The sequence below is a fragment of the Saccostrea cucullata genome, unplaced genomic scaffold (genome assembly GCF_032062105.1).
Source record: "Saccostrea cucullata isolate Sc308-1 unplaced genomic scaffold, CSIRO_AGI_Scuc_v1 ctg2851, whole genome shotgun sequence".
Lineage (NCBI taxonomy): Eukaryota > Metazoa > Mollusca > Bivalvia > Ostreida > Ostreidae > Saccostrea > Saccostrea cuccullata.
The window spans coordinates 46,379-67,114 of NW_026934283.1; the positions used below are offsets into that span (position 1 = coordinate 46,379).

Sequence of the window (20,736 nt, forward strand, 5' to 3'; positions counted from 1 at the left end):
GCGACGGACGCGATTCCACGGAGATCTCACGGCGTTCTACTGCGTTCCCATGGAGATCTCTCGGCGATTGATTGCGCTTCCGCGGAGTTTTCACGGCGCGTTAGGAGTTTTCACCTCGTGTTCACGGCGCGTTCTCACTGCGCTGGCTGCGTTCACAATACGTTCACAATGCGTTCTATACTCATTGATATATATTCAGAAGGAATGTGAAACATTTTTGCTTAAAGATTCAAGTTACACGATGAAAAGACTTCTAATCATGCCAAGAAATATTCTTAATAATTAAAAAATGTTTTATTAAAATAATTTAGTACTAAATTATAATAGTTTTATGATTAAACTCCTTTTTTGCAATTTTATCGGTTCAAATGTGTTGTTCGATATTTTTCTGATTTTATTGTGAATGAAAAAATAATAAACACACTGAAAAGTTTTCTACAAAATTTAATTGAAACAACAGAACAAGTTCTGGTGTAATTTTATCTTCCATTTTTTTCACTTAAATGCTCCTAGTGCAACAAATACGTTGGAATTATTGCTGATCAAATATGATCTCATTGCTCTTGTTTGTGAGCTGGCTGACAACGCTCTGACAACGCTCTAACAACGCCGTGAAAGCGCATTGTGATCGCCAACGGACGCTGTAGAAACGCCATGGGAGCGCAATGATCGCAGTGACAACTCTGTGCTGTCGTCGAAAAAAACACAAGACAATAAATCTAATTAGAAGCGCCGTAAAAACGCGATAGAAACGCAGTGACATCCCTAGGACTCCGCGACATCTGTGTGAGGTATCCGTGGAAGCGCAGTCTACTATCAATGCGTTCGTGCCGCGATCATGTGCGTCTTCACGGCGTTCGTACGGAGCTCCCACTACGTTGTTGGAGATCTCACCGCGCTGCTACGGCGATCATACTATGTTTCTACTGCGTTCTTATCAGACCGCGATCACACGGCGCATACTTTGTGTATACCCAAAGTGATCGCCGTCCCCTGGCGTTCTAGGAGACCTTACGCGACCCTACGGCGTTCAGTGGAGATCTCGCCGCGTTGTCACGGCGCTGTAGGAGACTCTATTGCGATCACCTCGGCGTTTTGCATTTTTTGAGGACGCCGTGCAGTCGCCGTGAGGACGCAGCCCCGATGTGACAGGGGTTTAACTGAGTCGGTACTTTTACTTATCCCCCCTAACGGAGTCGGTACTTTTACTTATCCCCCTAACGGAGTCGGTCCCTTTACTTATCCCCCTAACTGAGTCGGTACTTTTACTTATCCCCCTAACGGAGTCGGTACTTTTATTTATCCCCTGAGTCGGTACTTTTGCTTATCCCCCTAACTTAGTCGGTACTTTTACTTATCCCCCTAACGGAGTCGGTACTTTTATTTATCCCCTGAGTCGGTACTTTTGCTTATCCCCCTAACTTAGTCGGTACTTTTACTTATCCCCCTAACTGAGTCGGTACTTTTACTTATCCTCCTAACAGAGTCGGTATTTTTACTTATCCCCCTAATGGAGTCGGTACGTTTACTTATACCCCTAACGGAGTGGGTACTTTTACTTATCCCCCTAACGGAGTCGGTACTTTTACTTATCTCCTTAACTGAGTCGGTACTTTTGAAGGGGACAAACGAAAGAAAATCCAAGATCTAAGAAACACAGTTGGCCAAGAACGAAAAAGAGTTTATAACTGTATGAAAATCTTGGATAAAAGCAGAGAAGGGATTGGCCTTTAGTACCACTCTCTAACATCTACCAGAGTAATAATTCCTGTCCGTTATCAAATAAAATTTTTACACTTTTTTCTTGAAATGGGCTTGTGGTTAAAATTTAAGATTCCTACAGTTTACCCAGTACGTGATTTTGATATAATCAAGTAACATGATTTCCTTATATTTCATCTTTATTACCAACAAATAAAAAAAAATACTTCCAAGGAAGAAGTTCAGACACTCCCAGCAGTCAAATTCTTGTCCATAATTCAAACTTAATCGAATTCACATTATCTGAGGATGCTTACAAATTGAATTAATAAGAAAATACCGCGTTGTTGACAATGTATAATATCAATAATGGAATAGAATATATTTTTTACGTCTTCTCAAATAGACCCCGTGGCGAATCAAAAGTTACGTAATAGTTATCAGGATGCCTATGTATAACTATGACAAATTATTATCGAACATATATAAATCTTTACAATATAATTATGCAATGGCTTAATTATTCCTTTGATAAATCTTTAATCATACCCTTATGGGTTCAGACCTGGTGACATCTATTGAACGACGTCAGAACTTGGTTGCATAACTTCAAAGTAATTCCAAGTGACTTGAAACATTATCCGCTGAATTCATTTTCCTTTCTCTTACATGACACTATATCCCAACTCTGATGTTATTCGAAGCCCGTGTTTCCTCTGTTTCCAATTTGTATCATTCCAATGGCCTTAAAACTGGATTGTATATATTATTTACCAAGCCTGGCTAAAATAGATTTGAGTTCCAGTGTTCGATTATTAAAGTTGCTTTCATTATAGGCCGTTTGCTTTAAAATAGAAAATAAAGAGAAGGCACATTAAACTTAATTTTAATCTATTGCATGTACAATTCTTTAAAATGTAAAATTCCCTTTCACCTCCATCAGATTTCTTCGTATGTCTACGAGTATGTATTGTTCGTGATGCCATTTTAGATCATGACTTTGCATATCAAGTACACCATAAAATGGTTCCTAAGCACGCTTATTTTCTATTACTAGACCGAGAACAGTTTATACTCTTAATATCAGGGAGCTTGATCGTAAAAGATAATGATTTGAGAATAGGAGTAATAAACACAAATAAAATGTTCAGGTTTCCCGGATCATAATGAGGAGGTTATATTTTCACTTTCGTGACAATATGGTATCCACAAGGATGTTTATTTTTCTTCCAAGGCTTCCTCCAGTGAGAGCTTGTCTTATTTCCAACAATCACTCTGTTAATAAGCGATGTAAAATTTAATTACTGTGAAAAATTATCAAGCTTCTCCAGTGTTCTGTTCATTGTCGTTTTTTACCAAGACTTGATACATCACAGACGTGTTTGATGAGATTACGGTGGTGGTTCACGTTATATACGCAATATTGTTTACTGCGGGTGTAATCAAGTCTCTTTTATGAAAATTCCTTTTAAAAATCACCAAAAAGTAACTGCGCCTTTTCTTTCTATTTTCATTTACAATTCATTTTCGATTTTCTAAACAATTTCATATAATGCATTCTTTGCAGCTATATAATAGCACAACCAAATGACATTAACAATATCCCTTTGAACGTTTTTATCCAATTCATGCAGAAGAAGTTGCATCTCCTCTTCAATATAAGAAAAACTACACATGCCAGTAAGAGGCAAGAATAAACTAAGATATACTTTTCATCTCGTTATTAGATAAAATATATACATAAATATACCGTAATCAATCTCTAACCTCCATTGAATCAATATAAAAAATAAACAAAGATAGCTCAGGTGTCATCGTGGATCAAACACCCTCCCGTAGACCTGTCACATACGCCTTGCGACCTTTTATGATTCGAAAAGAAGAAAAATTTATAGACCGTTCAAGGTGTAAATAATAACCTAACAATTAGTGTGAAAATATCATTCAGCATTTGTAGGATAAATTTTATTGATTAACAGAGCCATTGAAGCGACCTTAGAACTTGCAAAATGATGACAATAAACGAAACTCTTGATATCCTTGTTTCCTCAACTTGATTGTTGAGAGCTTGCCTCGATGAATATTGATTGTACGTAGAGCTTGTTATTGCCTATGAAGTACACTGGGAGACATAAACTCCAAATACAATTGATAATGGTGTGTTTTTTCAATAGTTAAAGGAAGGTGAGGACAGAAAAGTTGATATCATTTTGTTTATCATTACTTTTCGTTCTTAGATTACAACTTATGTATATTTCTAGTAAAATATCCAATTATGAAACACTTATCTTGGATCTTTTGTTATCTTTTATTTCAAATTCACTCGGATAAATCTAGCAGACAAATCATTAATAGATGATATGCTGTCGATATATTTATACAAAAAGCTTAAGATCACAGCTAACGTTTTTGTTTTGTGTTCAAGTTTTTAAATAAATTATTCTTCATAAGAGGATAAAATATGTCGAATAATAACAATGCTAAATTTGTATCTAATCAACAGAATGGGAATCTGACCAGTATATTTATATAAATTACTCTGCAGTCAAAATTAAATTCCAAAAAAATGCAGTTGAACAGTTTGTTACAAATCGATGGAATTTTTTATATCGATCTTATAAATTTGAAAAAAAGACTTTCTTCATACAAAAAACATGAATTGACAAAACATAGAGTTTTATTTATGATATGTGCTTTATATTAATTTTTTTGTGTTTTATGATTTTAATAAAAAAAAAATCCTGCTCAAAGTCCTACTTTCACCTCCCCGTGGTGAGCAGCTAGGGGAAACGGGTTTTATGCATTTATAGGTTGTATTGTACACGCATATAAGGCTTGCTAACGAAAAAGGCAATGTAGCGGTAATGTATACTTTTTTATGTAGCGGTAATGTAAGGTTTTTTGTAGCGGTAATGCCTATTCAAATGAAAATTTTGAAAAAAATGTAGCGGTAATTATAAATATCCACACCCCACTGTTTTAAACCATTTATTAAATATATTCTTTACAGCATGAAAGTTTTGAATAAATTATTCTTCAAAGGAGGACAAAATATGCTAATAATAGCAAGGCAAAATTGGTATCCATGGGAATTCGACAGATCTAGGAATACCTGATCTCCAAAAAAATTATAAACATTGTTACATGTTATCAGAAACTCGCGCACATTTTTTATATCATCTTTTGAGTATTTCTTTGAAAAATCAGAATGTTCTTTAACAAAAAAAATGTCAATGAATAATGATAAGGTTAGTAATTTTTTTTTATTGAAACGCATCTGAATATGATGTCGAGCACGAGATTTGCATGTGTTTAAGGCCTTCTTAGCTCCTGGCCTATTGACCTGCCTAATTTACATTCCGGTAGAATTGTCAAGAAATCAACTCCGGTAACTTTAAAAGGGTTTGCACAGAGAAAAAAAAATTAGAAATGGAAATATTTCAAATTAAAAGAAAAAAATCCTTGGAGTTTATAAATATCCACATCTGTTTTAAACCATTTATTAAATATTTTCTTGTACAGCACTCCGGAGGTGTTCCCTTCACTGCTGTTGTAAGAAGTTACTCCTGGTAGACCATTGTCTAAAACCAGCTGTGTATCTTATTTGTTAAGATTATGAGGAGCTTTAGAATCAATCCTAATTCATTTTGATCGTTGAGAATTTAAAAAATGGTTAAGACTGTCATATGATAATAAAAGAAAAGTCCACCTAACAAATGAAGTTATGAGTATAAATTCCATTGTCACTTAAGAATTGAACCCCAGTTCTTTTCAAATACAATTACAATAATTAGCTTTATAAAAATAAACAATGTTACCTGGTTTGCAGCTGGGACCATATGTACTTACTATATTAGGTTAGTTTAATCCATTTATATTTTTTTTCTTAAATTTATGAATTATTGAAGTCAGATAAAATGCAAACTTTTAATTATACGCATCATTCTGGACTATGAAAAGTAATAATCCAATGTGTATTACTAATGCTGGTGAACATTTTTAAAAAGATATGTCATAGCTTTTGCTACAACAAGTCATTTCCTAGAATGACATGAAACTGTTAAGGATACTCAGTTGGAAATCTGATACGGATTTTTGTCTTGTAATATTTCCCCCGTCTTGCAGTTAACAGGTTCCAATTATTAACGCATATTTAATATATTTTCTATTTGTTTTCTACCGACCATCGGACAGTTTTCTGTCGGACAGTGACCCTTCATTGACCTTTGGTTTCCTGTATTGTTGGATATTCTGATTAACTAAATCTCTGAATATAATTAGTCCGCATCATACGCATCTGCCGGGGATCAACCCATTATCGGTTTGGATTATATTTCTTGCTTCTCAATGTTATCTTTGTGATGAGTAATGTCATTTTTCATCAGTTTGACAAGGATATCACATTCCAGAGAAGCATCTACTAAAGTGAAATTTGTGTGCATGTTTAGCTTCAAAGTACAAAATGTTTTATCATATATCAATGACCTTGTCAGCAAATATAATTTATCATCGAGTCAAATGCTGACTGACGTTTTCCATACTAATTGAGAGTCAATTATTTTCACACTGAATTGAAGACGATTTTTTTCCGTTTAATCCCGATCATGACAAGGAGCACATGGCGGGTGTGACCGGTCGGCAGGGAATGCACAATCCTCATTGCACCTGATCTCTTCTCTGATTTTTTGGAGGTCAGTGTTTTCTCTGCTCCCATTTTGTATTGTTTTATTGACTTTTGATCTTGAATACTGTTCGTTATCTCCATATCATGTTTTATCATCTTATATGACCATCGACCACACTCGTAACTTATGTGATAAGCAAATACAACCTATCCATGCTATCATCTGAATGTATTTTGATTATTATGGTGCATACCATCTGTTTGACCATTTCTTTTTATACTAAAATTTACTGCGTAGTACTGTAAATCAAAATTGTTGGGGTTATCATTCACGGCCTTCTTCTTCTGGCAAATATTAGTCCAGGTTTTTTATTTACATCATTGCCAGCCGCTTTTTCAATTAAGTAGTGCCATGTCATTTTAAAAACTATTTCGTTGAAAACATTCTCATTGCGCACACAAGTACTCTGAAGTTGACATGTATGCGTTTCTGATTAACAATATATTTGAGCCTTTTGGAGTTCAGGTCTTCCAAAAAACTTTTGTAATTATCAGGGGTATTAATTAAGCCCGATGTTAGCAGATATTAATTTTTGTATTTATATGAAACAGAATTTATTCAAAATCTTTTATTTAAGAAGAAAATCCACATCAACACTTATCCATAGTAACTGTTATTTCCTTTCATTTGTCAACTCAATATTAATTGAAGCATTAGATGTTTCAGACTCTGTGGTTTCTTTTACCTCACTGAAATATGAGGAGAATGGGAGCAGTCTTCTAGCTCAAAAGTCCATTAGAAATAGAATATTGGAGCAGAGCAAACAAGGACAACCTAAACATCAGACGTAGGATCGAGTACCATGGGGGATTGAGTAACCCCTGCCTACTGGTAGCACCCGTCTTGTGCTCCTTGCCAGGATCAAGTAATAACAGAAACAAACGATCAAGAAATAACAAAAACAAACGACAATTCTATGTGTACATAATGACCTTACAATTAGTATGTAAAATTTGAGTCAGCATTTGATTCAATGATAAATTTATTTGCAGACAAGGTCATGGTATCGACCATAGAACTTACAAAATGATGATATTAAACGAGACTACTTATTTTCTTGTTTCATGAATTTGTTTTTCAATTATTTCCCTCGTTTTGAAATTGTTCATATATAGAGCATGCTCTTGCGTATAGAATCAACTTAGAGATATAAACCCTGTCACATGGTATGCATGTGGTGAAGGTCTATTGTTGCATAAGGGAAGTTTACGATTGAAAAGTTGGTCATCACGTATATTTAGAAACTTGGTTGTTATATTATCATTACCGTCTTTTTCAAGTAAAATATAAAATATGAAACAGATAGGTCAGACTCAGTAATATCTTTTAATTCAAGTTCACGGGAATATATCGTATCGAAAAATTAACAATGCGTCGTCGATATATTTAAATTTTGAGTTGAAGGCCACAGCAAATGTTTTCTTACGTATAAAAATTTAAACAAAATCGGCTTCATATGAATACAATAATAGGTGTGCTTATAATTGGGCGCAATTGGTACCCACGGGGATATATACCAATAGATTGTTCGAGGACCTTGTCTCTAAAAACCACATAGATATTATCAATCAGAAACTCAAGCATCTTTTTAATATCAACTTCAGAGTACTGAATTGTTTGTACAATTAAAATGTTTTTAACAAGTTAATTTTGCAAATGACCAATGACAAGGTAAGTAAATATAAGATTTCCATTCCTGTCAATGACATAAAAAAGAGTCTGGACTTAAAGTCTTCATCGTCTGGAACTGTTGTATATAAAGTTGAAAAGTCGTAAGCTTCTATGCTGTTGATTTTGGTAAAATTTTGTGACCTCTAATGTTTCAAATATCCCTCTTCATTTGCAAGTATTCACATCTGATTTACACAACGGTTTTATTTCAAAATGAATTTTCTCATTCGTATGCCTTTAATTTTTGGCGAAAATATTTTTATTTAGTTATTTATTTTTCCCCATTGTGAAATTGTAATCTGAAAAAAAACCATAGCAACCATCCTATTAAATAGTGACTTAATTCCATATGGTGTCTGTTGACATGTACTCATCGGCGCCAGTATATATAAAAAACAACCAATGATCCTTATTTTCTGTTAGATCTATTATGCACCTGTAATTATCCCCGTTTTCAATGTTGTCAGCAGGTAACATGTCCGTTATTGTAGTTATAATCAAAAAGACTGATTTCTCTTTTGCTTTACCCGTAAGGTAATAATCAAGTATAAGAATTATAAGAACTTGTTAATTAGGATGGACATTTGTTTTTGACACATTGCAAGCGACCTTTTGTATTTTATCTATTTATAAAAATAATGTAGAGAACTAGATCACCTTTCTCTCTCTCTCTCTCTCTCTCTCTCTCTCTCGTTTTCTTTTTTCATTCATATTTTGTTGTTATTTTTAGTTGGTAGATAATGAAACCTAAAGCAATCCCTGACAATTCCTCAGAGTCAAAAGGTCGATCAACAAACATGTTTTTGAAGCTTCTCACCAATCTCTCTACAGTATGCAGAGGTGATTCTTGTGTTGATTGATGTGGTAACTTAGGATCAAAATATGTACATGGGGATGACAGATGCTGACGTCGATAGCGGAACGGCAACAGTGAACTCGGCTAATGTCAGATCATGGCTGAACTGTACACTGACAGTCAGGAACACAAACAAAGTCTGATACTTAGCATGTCATAAAGAAATTAAAAGGATTTTACAGATATTGCTATTATATTTTAAAAGTGTGTGTGTGATAGAGAAAAAGAGGTTTTCTATTACAAACAAATTTCAAATCTTTGTCGACAATGTCATTTTGAATCAGATCAATCAGTTTCTTAGCGTAATATCTGATATGAACATTAACTAAGCGATCTAGATTTCCGTCTGGCTGATTCCAGAATTTTTCAGTTTTCTTGAAGACTTCTACATATCGATGTTCAGGTTACTGTACATTTTCCATAAGGGTCCTCTATCGGCGATCCCGTATCAGCACCACTATTTCAATATATTGTACTTCTGCTGCTGACAGCAGACATGATAATTCGATTAAAGCAATAAAAATCGTTCATTGTTTCTTAGCCTCGGTAATCTTTTTAAATTCGCCTCCTTACCGCGGCCAATATTGTAAGACAACACACTGAGGAAAAGCAATTACAAGCCATAATTCAAGCTTAACAGACGCATAAAGAACATTATCTACTTTGTTTTCGGAAGGAATCGATATTCGGTAAAAATTATCGATAATCAGTTGATGTACGACAAGTTATTGGTAAGGTAATCTGTGTGGGCGTTTTTTAAATTCCAATTATTAAGCGTTTATTATTATGCAGAAACGCGGAAGCCCTCATTCTAAAGCAAGCCAGCATGAATAAATGTTAAAAATCTCAAATTATATAGACACTGATTTAAAATGAAGCCGGGATATTTCATGGAATTATCCTCACAAATCGTCGCTGTATCTCCAGTGTAATTGTGAAAGACTACAGTGATTTCCTTGACAGAAAGCTACTATTTCAATTACATCGATATCATAAAGCATTGAGTGTTGGGCGATAGGATGTTATATAAGGGATCTCGGGTTTCGCTAGGAATCAGTATGTCACTTTTTCTGGAAGGTACGCAGTGATGGCGCACAAATTCATCTGCAGAAGAAAATAAAAATATAGAAATATTTTACAAGATAATTGTAAGCGTCATCTGGTGAATTGTGGTCTACTCCTACACTGCTTTATGGGAGGTATATACCCCCTGGAGGATAATTAATTTTCGAGCTGAATCATTAGATGTGGGCTCTGATAAGTGTGAATTTTAATTTTCCGTGATTTGGATCTTTATAATCTGCTAACGCCTGCATCCATGTTCACCTGTGCAGGAATAAAGAGAGAATGGATTCCAATACAGAAGGTAATAATAACAACAGTTATAACTACAAGACCAGGAGGGGGGAGAGGATGGGTAAGATAAGAAGTTACGGGATGGAAGGGGCTATACGAATGCAATGTCATTTTGTTTTAATTATTTATTCTGTATTCAACTGAAAGGAAAGGGAGTTTCGTATTAATAAATAAAATGATTTTGGATAAAATGATAATAAAATTATAATGAAATGGTGGAGCACATGGTGGGTGTGACTGGTTGACCGAGGATGCTCACTCCTCAATGGCACCTGTTCCCATCTCTGATGTTTTGGAGGTCGGTGTTTGCTCTGCTTCTATTTTGTATTGTTTTATGGGATTTTTTTTAATCTTAAATATTATTCGTTATCTCCATATGTTTAATTTGCTAATTTTATTTATTTCACATCTATTTTTTTTTAATTTAAAAAAAATCATGCAAGGAAAACACCGAAGTCTTAATTCCATCTAAATAAAAAAAATACAGGAATTCTTGAATTTTTAGATAAGAATTTCTTTTTCTTAAATTGAAAAAAAAATCAATTCAATTTATAAGATTTGAAAAGGGTTATGATCAGCTCAGTTAAAATGATATTTGTTTTGGATTAAATGCTCACCAAAGCTTTTGAGCGATCTTTTATAGACATTTGTAGTCAATTTCGAAACGATTCTTTTTTTTGCGTTTCGGTTCCAATATTTGACTATAAGCACATTCATTTGATGAATATCGTGTTGAAATGATCTGAAAAATCTTCATAGCAATCTTAATGCTAATATTTTATCATATTTTAAATTTTAATATTCAGTTTTCGATGTTGATAATACAATGTACTTGCAAATTCAGAGTGACTTGAACAAAGGGTTCATTATACCTATGCCGAATGTAACCCAGAATATTCAACCGAATTACAGTTGAACAATCTATAAGTAGAATAAGGATGAAATGTTTGGAGATAACGAACAGTATTCGAGCTCAAAAATCCAATTAATATGTCAATGTAGGAACAGAGGTTGGATCTGGTGCCATGGAGGAGTGAGCATTCCCTGCCAACCGGTTACATCCGACGTGTGCTCCTTGTCATGTTCGGGAAAAAGCAGGGAAATTTGTAGACAATTCAGTGTGTAAATAATGGCCTGACAATCAGTACAGGAAAAAGTTAGTCAGCATTTCACTTAAGATAAATTGTATTTGCTGATAAGGTCAGTGTATTCGACCATAGAACTTACCAAATTATGACTGTTAACCACATATGTTTCATTAACTTGTCAATGACCTATCACGTTTTACAAATTATTCATACGTAAATCATATTCTTCCGTATTGAATCAACTGAGAGATATTAACCCCGTATGCAGGTGAAAAAGGTATATTGCTGAATAAGCAAGGGAAGCTGACGTTAGAATATAAATGAATGTGTTTAAAATAAGGATGGTCGGCCGCATGGGTAAGTGCGTCTGCTCTAGAGTCGTGAAGTAAGGAATTGATCCTTTCGTCGCCGTTAGAATCCTACTGTGGGACGTGGAGACCGGTCTTTCGGGTGACCGGGATCCCGTGTCGCACTTGGCGCTGGCACTAAAAGATCTCTTACTACTCATTTATCAAGAGTACCGAGTATAGGACAAAATATGGAACGCCATCACTGCCTTATAGCATAAAACTATGCATTCATTATGTCAATCTATCATTACATGATGTGAACATATCTTTACATTATGTCAACTTTTATGGGGTGATGTAAAAATATCTTTTCATCATGTCAATGCTGCATTACATGAAGTAAACACATTCTTCCATTATGTCGGCACTTTATAACTTGAAGACCAAAGTTCATTATGTGAAGTGAAAATATGTTTACATTGTGTTAAAACTTTATTACGTGAAATGAATGTTTCTTTATATTATTTCATTTCTTTGATATGTGAGGTCAAAATTGTATTACGTCAAGTTAATTTCGTTTTACATGTGTTCTATAATTAAATTTATCATTACATTAAGTCAAAGTCCATTTCCTTTCGTGAGTGTATATTTCTATTATAACAAAGCATTATTACGTGATGTTAATGTATCTTTATTTTACGCCAAGGTCATCACAATGTGAGGTGAATACATCTTACCTTTATGTCAGTGCTTTATAACGTGATGTTAAAAGGTTTATAACATAATGTGAACATAAATTATGGAGAAAGTCCTGGCGTTCCATATTATATCAACACTTTATTACGTTATGTCAAAACTCCATTCCTTTATGTGGATATTTAATATATATGCTAATATATTTAAAACTATCTTTACATTGTGTTAATTCTTTATCATGTTGATTACAAATGTAAAATACATTTACATTATGTCAAAGTTGATAACTGTGTTTTCACGACTGGGAAAGGGGGGGGGGGGGTCTTGATTAAGGACGAATTACAGACACGTTATATGAGGGGGGGTGAGGGGGTCTGACTTCCTCTTTTTTCCGACATAACTTGATCATAGAAAATGTTCATTGAAATTCAGCACCACTTTTTGCTGAAGTATAAGGGTAATGTAGTATATTTGGAATTTTGTTTTTGGACTGATCGAAGTTGGACCCCCTCCCCCCCCCTTTCACCCGAAATAGGATTTTCGAGTTTGGATTTTTTTTGCTTTTTCTTGAACGTTATTTTTTTCTGGCTGACAAACCTTCCCCAACTTTCAAAAACGATGCAATGTCACTGGAATTAGTCATTTTTCAACCATTCTTGGACCAGAATTCTGTTACAAAAATCTACCAGTCCCTCACTTTAATCAATTGAACATAGGCTTATATCAGTGGCGATCTTGGGTTCTTGAAAAGAGTAGCTATAGGCAGTGACGGCGTTCCATAACAAAATTTGCAGCCTTCCACCGGTAAGTGGTTGCGTCTAAATATCAGTGAAAATTTCTCGAGAGGGACGTTAAACAAAATACAATCAATCAATCAAAAATAGGATGTATAAGTTTCCATTAGTGTTTAATAAGTTTATCTGTTAATCTTAGAACACTGCCGTGATAAAAAAAAATTGTACTAAGAGACCACTTGTTATATGTTACCTTTCTTTTTCCTTTCTTTTTGGTTGGTAATTTAATACAGGTTTTACTGTAATTACACTATTTTCATTGAAAATTTATTCCTGAATTTTGTTTTTGAAATAGATTTTGCCTACTAAAACGCTCCTGTGCACAAAATTTCTCCATATACGTTTTTGAATGTATTTTCTGTTTGCTTGGTGACCAAACATAGGAATCCTCTTGGTATTTGCTGCTGTCACAGAACTTATTGAAAGATCTTATCGATTGAACAAATTAGTTCTAAACACCATAATGTTTCTGCTGTGTGGATATTGCTCAATTTGTAGAGGGGTTACTAGTATTTGACTGTTAAAAGTGATTTATGTATATTTACATTCGCTGTGTTTTTCTACTAAACAAACTATGAGCTTTTTACGAGTTAAGTCCTGGTCAGTCACGTGTGTCGAGAAGTTTAAAATAATGAAAATGAAGTAAAAGTTGGAGTCTGGGATATAAATTTTGAAATATTGTTACAAATACCCCGGGGTATGCGATTTTCAGGCAATGAATGGTATAAATTTTATCTTGACTTCTTCAATATATCTTCATTTCTTGGCAAAGTTTGTTAAGAGAAGGTGAAAAATATGTTATTTAAATCTTAATTGAGACCCATATTAAATAGTCCAAGCATATCATAATATACATTTATTGACTGAGATCGAGGGCAACATGCGTTTTGTCGGACCCAAGAACCAAACTGTCTGCCTGAGGCCGTTAGGCCGAAGGCAAGGGTAAAGCAAAACGCATTTTGCCCGAGAACTCAGTCAATAAATGTTTTGTTATACCTTTCATTTTAATTTTTTTGAAATACATGTATTTTGTGCTTATTCCGTGATGTAACATCAGATCTGTCACTGTTTAACACCAACGAATGAAAATGATATCCAGCTCCGCCCATTCTGTGACGTAAGCGGTCCAACATCTCTCCGAGCGGTCAAACATCTCACTCAGCGGTCCAACATCGATTTTTTATGCCCGCTCAGCAAAACATTAAAAATGTTGGACTTTTTTTCGTATAGATTTGTATAGGAACTAATTTGTAAAGGTATAACAACGGAAAATATTCTCCGAGTAAAGGTATATTAGGCATAAGTTCCAAGATACTTTAAAATTGAATAAATGTGCAAATTTGCAGAATTTTCTGCTTAATATTCTTCCACCACAAGAAATAGTCCCTCATAAATTTTGCTTCTTTGTGAATTTTTGAGCAATTGTTTCATTGAATATTGAACAATTTGCAGTATTTAATTTGAATATGTTTTAAAAAATGAACTATAATAAATACTTTTGATTTAAAAGGTTCCGTCTGTACTTTTCTAAAAAGCTGATGAGTGTCATACCTTTATGAAAGAAAATTTCACAGGTCTCTTTTTTCAAGCGTTGGGTAAAATATGGATTAATTGTTTTAAATGATTACCTAAGCTCTACCTAGAAATTCATGCAAAGTGCTACGGTTAAAATAATATTAAAACAAATAATATTAAGCAGAAATACTAGTAATATGGAATGCAATCCGGGGAAGAAAACACCTCTTATTAGGTGTGAGAGTTCGCACCATTGTTATCCCCGATTATTTTTAGGTGTCATTCTAAAGCGTGGAGAGAGCACTGAGGTGTCTATTTCAATTAATCAATTAATCAACCTGTGTTGTTTTATTCGAAAAGTTTCATTAGACAACATTTTAAATCTTGATAGCAATAAGAATCACCTCGCAATGTTGTTTTACATATTTAGAGGACAGCCCTGGTGAAATATGCTTGACTTTTTGTACCTGAATCTTACAGCTGTTACCTGAGGAAATCCCCCGGCCTAGCCGACGTTTCTTTATTTCCACATCATATTACGGTGTCGCCGGTGCTTTCCGACCCAAACCTTCTCGCTAACGTCTGATTAATTTTTCATGATGTACTTTTCAAATCATTGATTTCCAATACATTAATTCCTATGGCCGACACACGTGTTAGGGACTTAATTATTAACACGTGCTGATCTGGCAAAACTGTGACGTTTTCTAGAAGTGACCTATGTCTTGCAAGGTAAGGAGAGCTCAGCTGTTTCAGTCTATACCTGAGAAGTGACCATTAGTGTAAAAGCAAATGAACCTAACTTGTATGTTCAATAAGTGGACGCTAACGATACAAAGACCTCTAACAGTGGATCATAGAAATAATAATCCCCAGATCGTATTTAAAATTGATTATCATCATGAGTTGTCGAAATGATTGTTTTTCCTTTTTCAATCGGTGTACGTAAATAATCATTTAAGGAAAGAAAATCATAGGCAAAAATTAGCATGATTTTTTAACGTAAATATCTCTTGATTCTTCATTGTATTTTCCTGTTTAACACCCCTCAATGTTTTTCTCTCAACGGACCGCTTGCTGAGGAGGCTGTAAATTTCAATATAGACCTATACTCGGCACACTGGGCCATTACATGGGGAAGGGTCTCTCGCGTGGTCCTTAGTCTCTCATTCAAAGAAGCGGTCTCCAGTCTCCGAATCGGATTCGAACCCGCGACTATAATTCTCAACACCTCACCCTGTTACTCAAAAGCAAACTTTCTCTATCCACACAGGCAACTCAGATTGTGTTAAAAAGAGATTTCAAGAATTTTCAAGTTCCCTTTATCTAAAGAACAAATTAAGATGAATTAATCTGGTTTATGTTAAAAATAACAAATTTACCAAATAAGCCAATCTCCCTTTGTCGCAATTGGTGCTTGCTAGAAAAAAAATCTCTGATTGCTCCAAGGGTTGTAGGTCTAAATTGCAGCCCTTCACCGGCTAGTGGTCGTACTTCAATATAGAAGAAAAAGTCTTGTAAGGCAGTTAAATGAACAAATATAAATTTTATAGCAATAAATATTTCAGTAGCTTCCTAAAGGGAGACATTCCACAAATATAACAGCAGATACTGCAACACTTTTTATAATAGAAAAAATATCACTTAACATTTTTTTTCCTCAGAAGATACCTAAATCCTTTTTACGACAGTAGACATATTAAAACCTTTAAAGCAGGACATTTCGATGCCTTTATAACGGTAGATATTTTAGCAACCTTTTAAAAGCAGAGATTTCTACACTTCTGAATATGGATAAATACTTTAAGAATTTTATATCAACATTAAAGAGGAGGAATTTTTATATCGTACAGCATTGCCTTTAATGTCTTTATTTACAAGCTATATTTTTCATCTTTATAACAACAGCAATATTAATATCTCTATTATAACATCAACTGTTTGAACACCTTTGTATAACAATGGATATTTTAACACCTTAATAATTTATCAGATATTTTAATGAAAAAGTTGAAAACAATGAACAGATATTGATCTGAAAAATACAAAAAGAATGCAAAAAAAAGTTATGAAAACGGCAAACAACACGGGCCCCTGGAATTTCCAGAACTGGGTTCAAGTGCCTTGGAGGATAAAGCATCCCTCGTTGACCTGTGTAATAGTATAATAATACAGGAGATACTTCAGTGCTTTTCTACGACCAGTTATTCACTCATTTTTAAAAAAGCTGATTTCAGGATAGTTTTGTCACAGTAAGTATTTCAACATTTTCATGACAGAAAACAATTCTATGCCTTTATAATGTTATAACTTTATATATTATAGGTGTTATGGTTAAACACCTATATGAAAAATGCGTTCTATAACATTAAACGCCTTTTAGTGAATACTACATGGTGCAACACTGTAGATCAGCAGATAGTCAAACACCCTTACAACAGCATATATTTTATTTATAATATATTTCAATAATAACATCAGAAATTTCATCATCTTGATAATGTAAACGGTGACGATAGTGAACAGTGATAGATCTGAAAAAATCAATAAAATATAAAAAGGCATAAGTCACTGACCCTTGTAAATTTAAGCAGTAGGATTAGGTACATAGGATGATTAAGCAGTCCTTGTTGACTGTCACAATATTCGATATCAAAGTCCGTAAAATAATACAAATCAGGAGCAGAGCAAACATAGACCTCTAAAACGTGTAATCAATTCCATTAAAAAAAAAAACACAGGTTTTGCAATTATGTCTGGGATATAAAGCAACCAGTCTTAAATTTCTTTAAAAAATATATGGAGCAATAACCCAATAAAAGACCAAAATGTTATAAAACCATACAAAATACACTTTTTAACGAAACTGTAAACGAAGTTGCTGAAATCTCTGAAAATCAACTTATCAGTACCTTGCCTTTAGAAGGAGATTTGATGATAAAAAAAATTGAAATATCATTTGTCATCTCATATTTTCAAAATAGTATTTATAGTCTTTAGTAATTGACAAGTAAAATATTGTTTTTTGATATTTCAAAGGGGTTAAATTTTTTTAACATATTCAAATAACAGCAAAATTCTCACTAACCATTCATAAAATTTCAACTATCTTAACTATGTGTGGATATACAAAACATAATTTAGATCATACATTAACTGTATTATGAGATATAAACGTCTTGGACAATACAAATCAGGAGCAGAGCTAACATGTTCCTCTAAAATATCAGACTTAGGATCAGGTGCCATGGAGGAGCATCTTTTACCAACATGTATACACCCGCCGTGTGCACCTTTATAGTGATCTTTGGGGAATAACGGCACCTGTTTTATTTAAATTTCTTTAAATGAAGCATATGGGAATAACGAGCAGTATTCAAGATCAAAAGACCATAAAACAATACAAAATAACAAAGCAAACAAAGAAAACTTTGCAGATGTTACAGATAAAGAAAGTCAAATGCTATTCTTGAAGGTGGCGTAAGAAAACATCGCATCCAAACCTTAAAATTATTATAGAACAATATTTTATTAATTTACACAATTCAAAGACTAGAAAAGTTTTTTAATGTTTAAATTAATATAATGATTTTAGGTATAAAAATATACGTAATGGATATGAATAAATCGACGATTAACCATTGAAATATTTTCAACTTGTATAGAATTGTCCATATCAGGTTCATAATTTAAATCATACATTAGCTGCATTGTAGCTTTATGGTTTCATATATTAGTCTTTGACCATAATGCTACAAATGCCGTTATTCAAAAGAGGTGTAATTAACGGCGCAAGACTTTCTGCGCACTGTTGGAAATAATTTCTCCACTTTCCAGTATTGTTCAATCATCTACGTTTTATTCCTTAATTCTAGACACATACTTTTACCAACATGTATATTTTACTTACTTCCCAACCCTTTATAGTGATCTCTACAGACCAATTAACTCACCTGCTTTGATTACTAGTATGTGTAGATTGATACATAAATCACAACAAGCGAGTTTATCAGTTTTTAGAGACGACTTTAAATGTGTTTAGGAGGTGGATAAATTATACAAATTAAAAACAAAATGAACTAGGGAATTAAAGGTAGTCGATTTACCAACGTTGGAGAGAGAATGAATTCTCCCTTTTTAACGTTATCTGAAAACATTATAAAAATATTTTGTGATATTTCAAAATAGGAGTATGCATAGATAAAAAACAAATGGAAATTGTAATATTTTATTCTGATTGTTGATGAAAATCATTGCGACCCTTTTACCTTTACTGTCAGATCACATTACTGATGGCATTACTTTTAGTATTTGATGCCACGTCTTGAAAATATTGACACTATATTACAATATTTGTTTATTCATTCTTCATATGTACATAGCTGCTGTCAGGGTATTTGGCACGAAAAAAATTTAGGAGACATTATACAAATCAGGCAACTGCCAATTAGAAGTTTAATATCTGTAATTTACTTATGAATATTCAGAGAAACTGTATCCCGTCCAAGTTCTTAATGAAAACAATCAGTTCTTTAGTCATCAGACAAAACAAATTCCTCTCGACAAAAATCATAGTTTAATGATACGCAGACTTGTTTCTCTTTTACAAGTTTATTATGATTTACACCAAGCAGTATAATATTTTGTTTTCTCTTTACAGAAAATTGGATCCTTTTTACGGATTTGTCAGTCACCAACGACACAAATATTTCGTTTGCTGCCATGGGTTCAGAATCAACTAACGGACTCATGACATTCGGCCATTGGTTCACACGTATCCATGGCTACGCCAGCTTGTTCACGTGCATCTTTGGGATATTTACGAACCTCTTCAATATTTCTATTCTAACACGTAAAGATATGTGGAACCCCACTAATTGCCTTCTGACGTGGCTCGCTGTTTCAGATATCCTGACTATGATTCCATACATTCCATTTTCCCTCCACTTCTACTGCATTCACAACTTTGATGAAATCTCTGAAGAAAAGTTTTCTCGTGGCTGGACAACGTACATGCTTGTTCTTGTAAATTTAGCAGCAACAACGCACACAATTTCGATATGGCTTGGTGTCTCATTGGCAGTATTCAGGTTTACACAATTACGGACCACAGCCAAGGGACCTTTAGCACGCATGAGGAGCATGCGTCAGGTCAAATACACAACTGTGTTAGTTTATATTCTTTCTACATTGTGCTTAATCCCTAATTACCTGACCAACGAAGTTGTGCAACAAAAAATGGATTCCAACATAACAATTTACGTCCTTAATGACTTAAAATTAGCCACCAATGAAACAAAGCCGATTGTGCTCGCTAACGTTCTCTCCTACGCCACTGTGGCCAAATTCATTCCATGTGCACTCATGATTGTGTTCGGTGGGTCATTGTTGTATAGTCTCGGAATTAAAGGAAGGCATCGAAGGACTAGGCTCTCTGCCGGACAGCCGCCTACAAAACGAGGCACGAAGCATTCTAAGACGACCAAATTATTGCTGGTTGTGATTATTCTATTTTTGGTAACGGAATTCCCTCAAGGTATTGTGATTTTTATGAGTGCCATTGTTCCAAACTTTTACAAATCTGTGTATGTGCCTTTGGGAGACTTTATGGATTTCCTTGCACTTGTGAACAATGCCATCAATTTTGTTTTGTACTGTAGCATGAGTAACCAATTTCGGTCTCGATTTTTGGAGATGTACTGTAACAAAAGACGTGGCTTTAAGTACACCAATAAGTTTAGTTTTACGTATTCTTTATCGTCATTTACAAAAGCAACTGTTGTTGATTCCTTAAAGAGATGAAAGAGGGTGATAAAATGTTTTCCTGCCCAAAAATGTAAAATTTATTTTGTCTGTACATAACTGTTGTTTATTTATGCGTAAATGAATGTCTTTGAATACAAAACTTATATCAATGTGTTCCAATCGACAGGTACATGTAAATCACAAGATTAATCAATTGATTGACTGAAGTGGTACTAAAAATAAAGAAAAGAATGTTGAACCTTTGAAATGACAAAACTCGAAACTAATGAGGTTTTATTTATTCTTTCTTCTTTTTTTAACTTGTTCTCCTTGCTAGTA

General features: G+C 34.0%; 1 protein-coding gene across 1 annotated transcript; it reads left to right on the forward strand.

Moving 5' to 3' along the window:
- The first annotated feature begins 9,592 nt into the window (after positions 1–9,592).
- Positions 9,593–20,504, forward strand: LOC134240374 (G-protein coupled receptor dmsr-1-like). The gene is made up of 2 exons (XM_062722465.1): positions 9,593–10,279; positions 19,313–20,504. Exons 1-2 carry the CDS (start codon positions 10,261–10,263, stop codon positions 20,452–20,454), a joined length of 1,161 nt encoding a protein of 386 aa, XP_062578449.1. The 5' UTR covers positions 9,593–10,260; the 3' UTR covers positions 20,455–20,504.
- Positions 20,505–20,736: the final 232 nt, after the last annotated feature.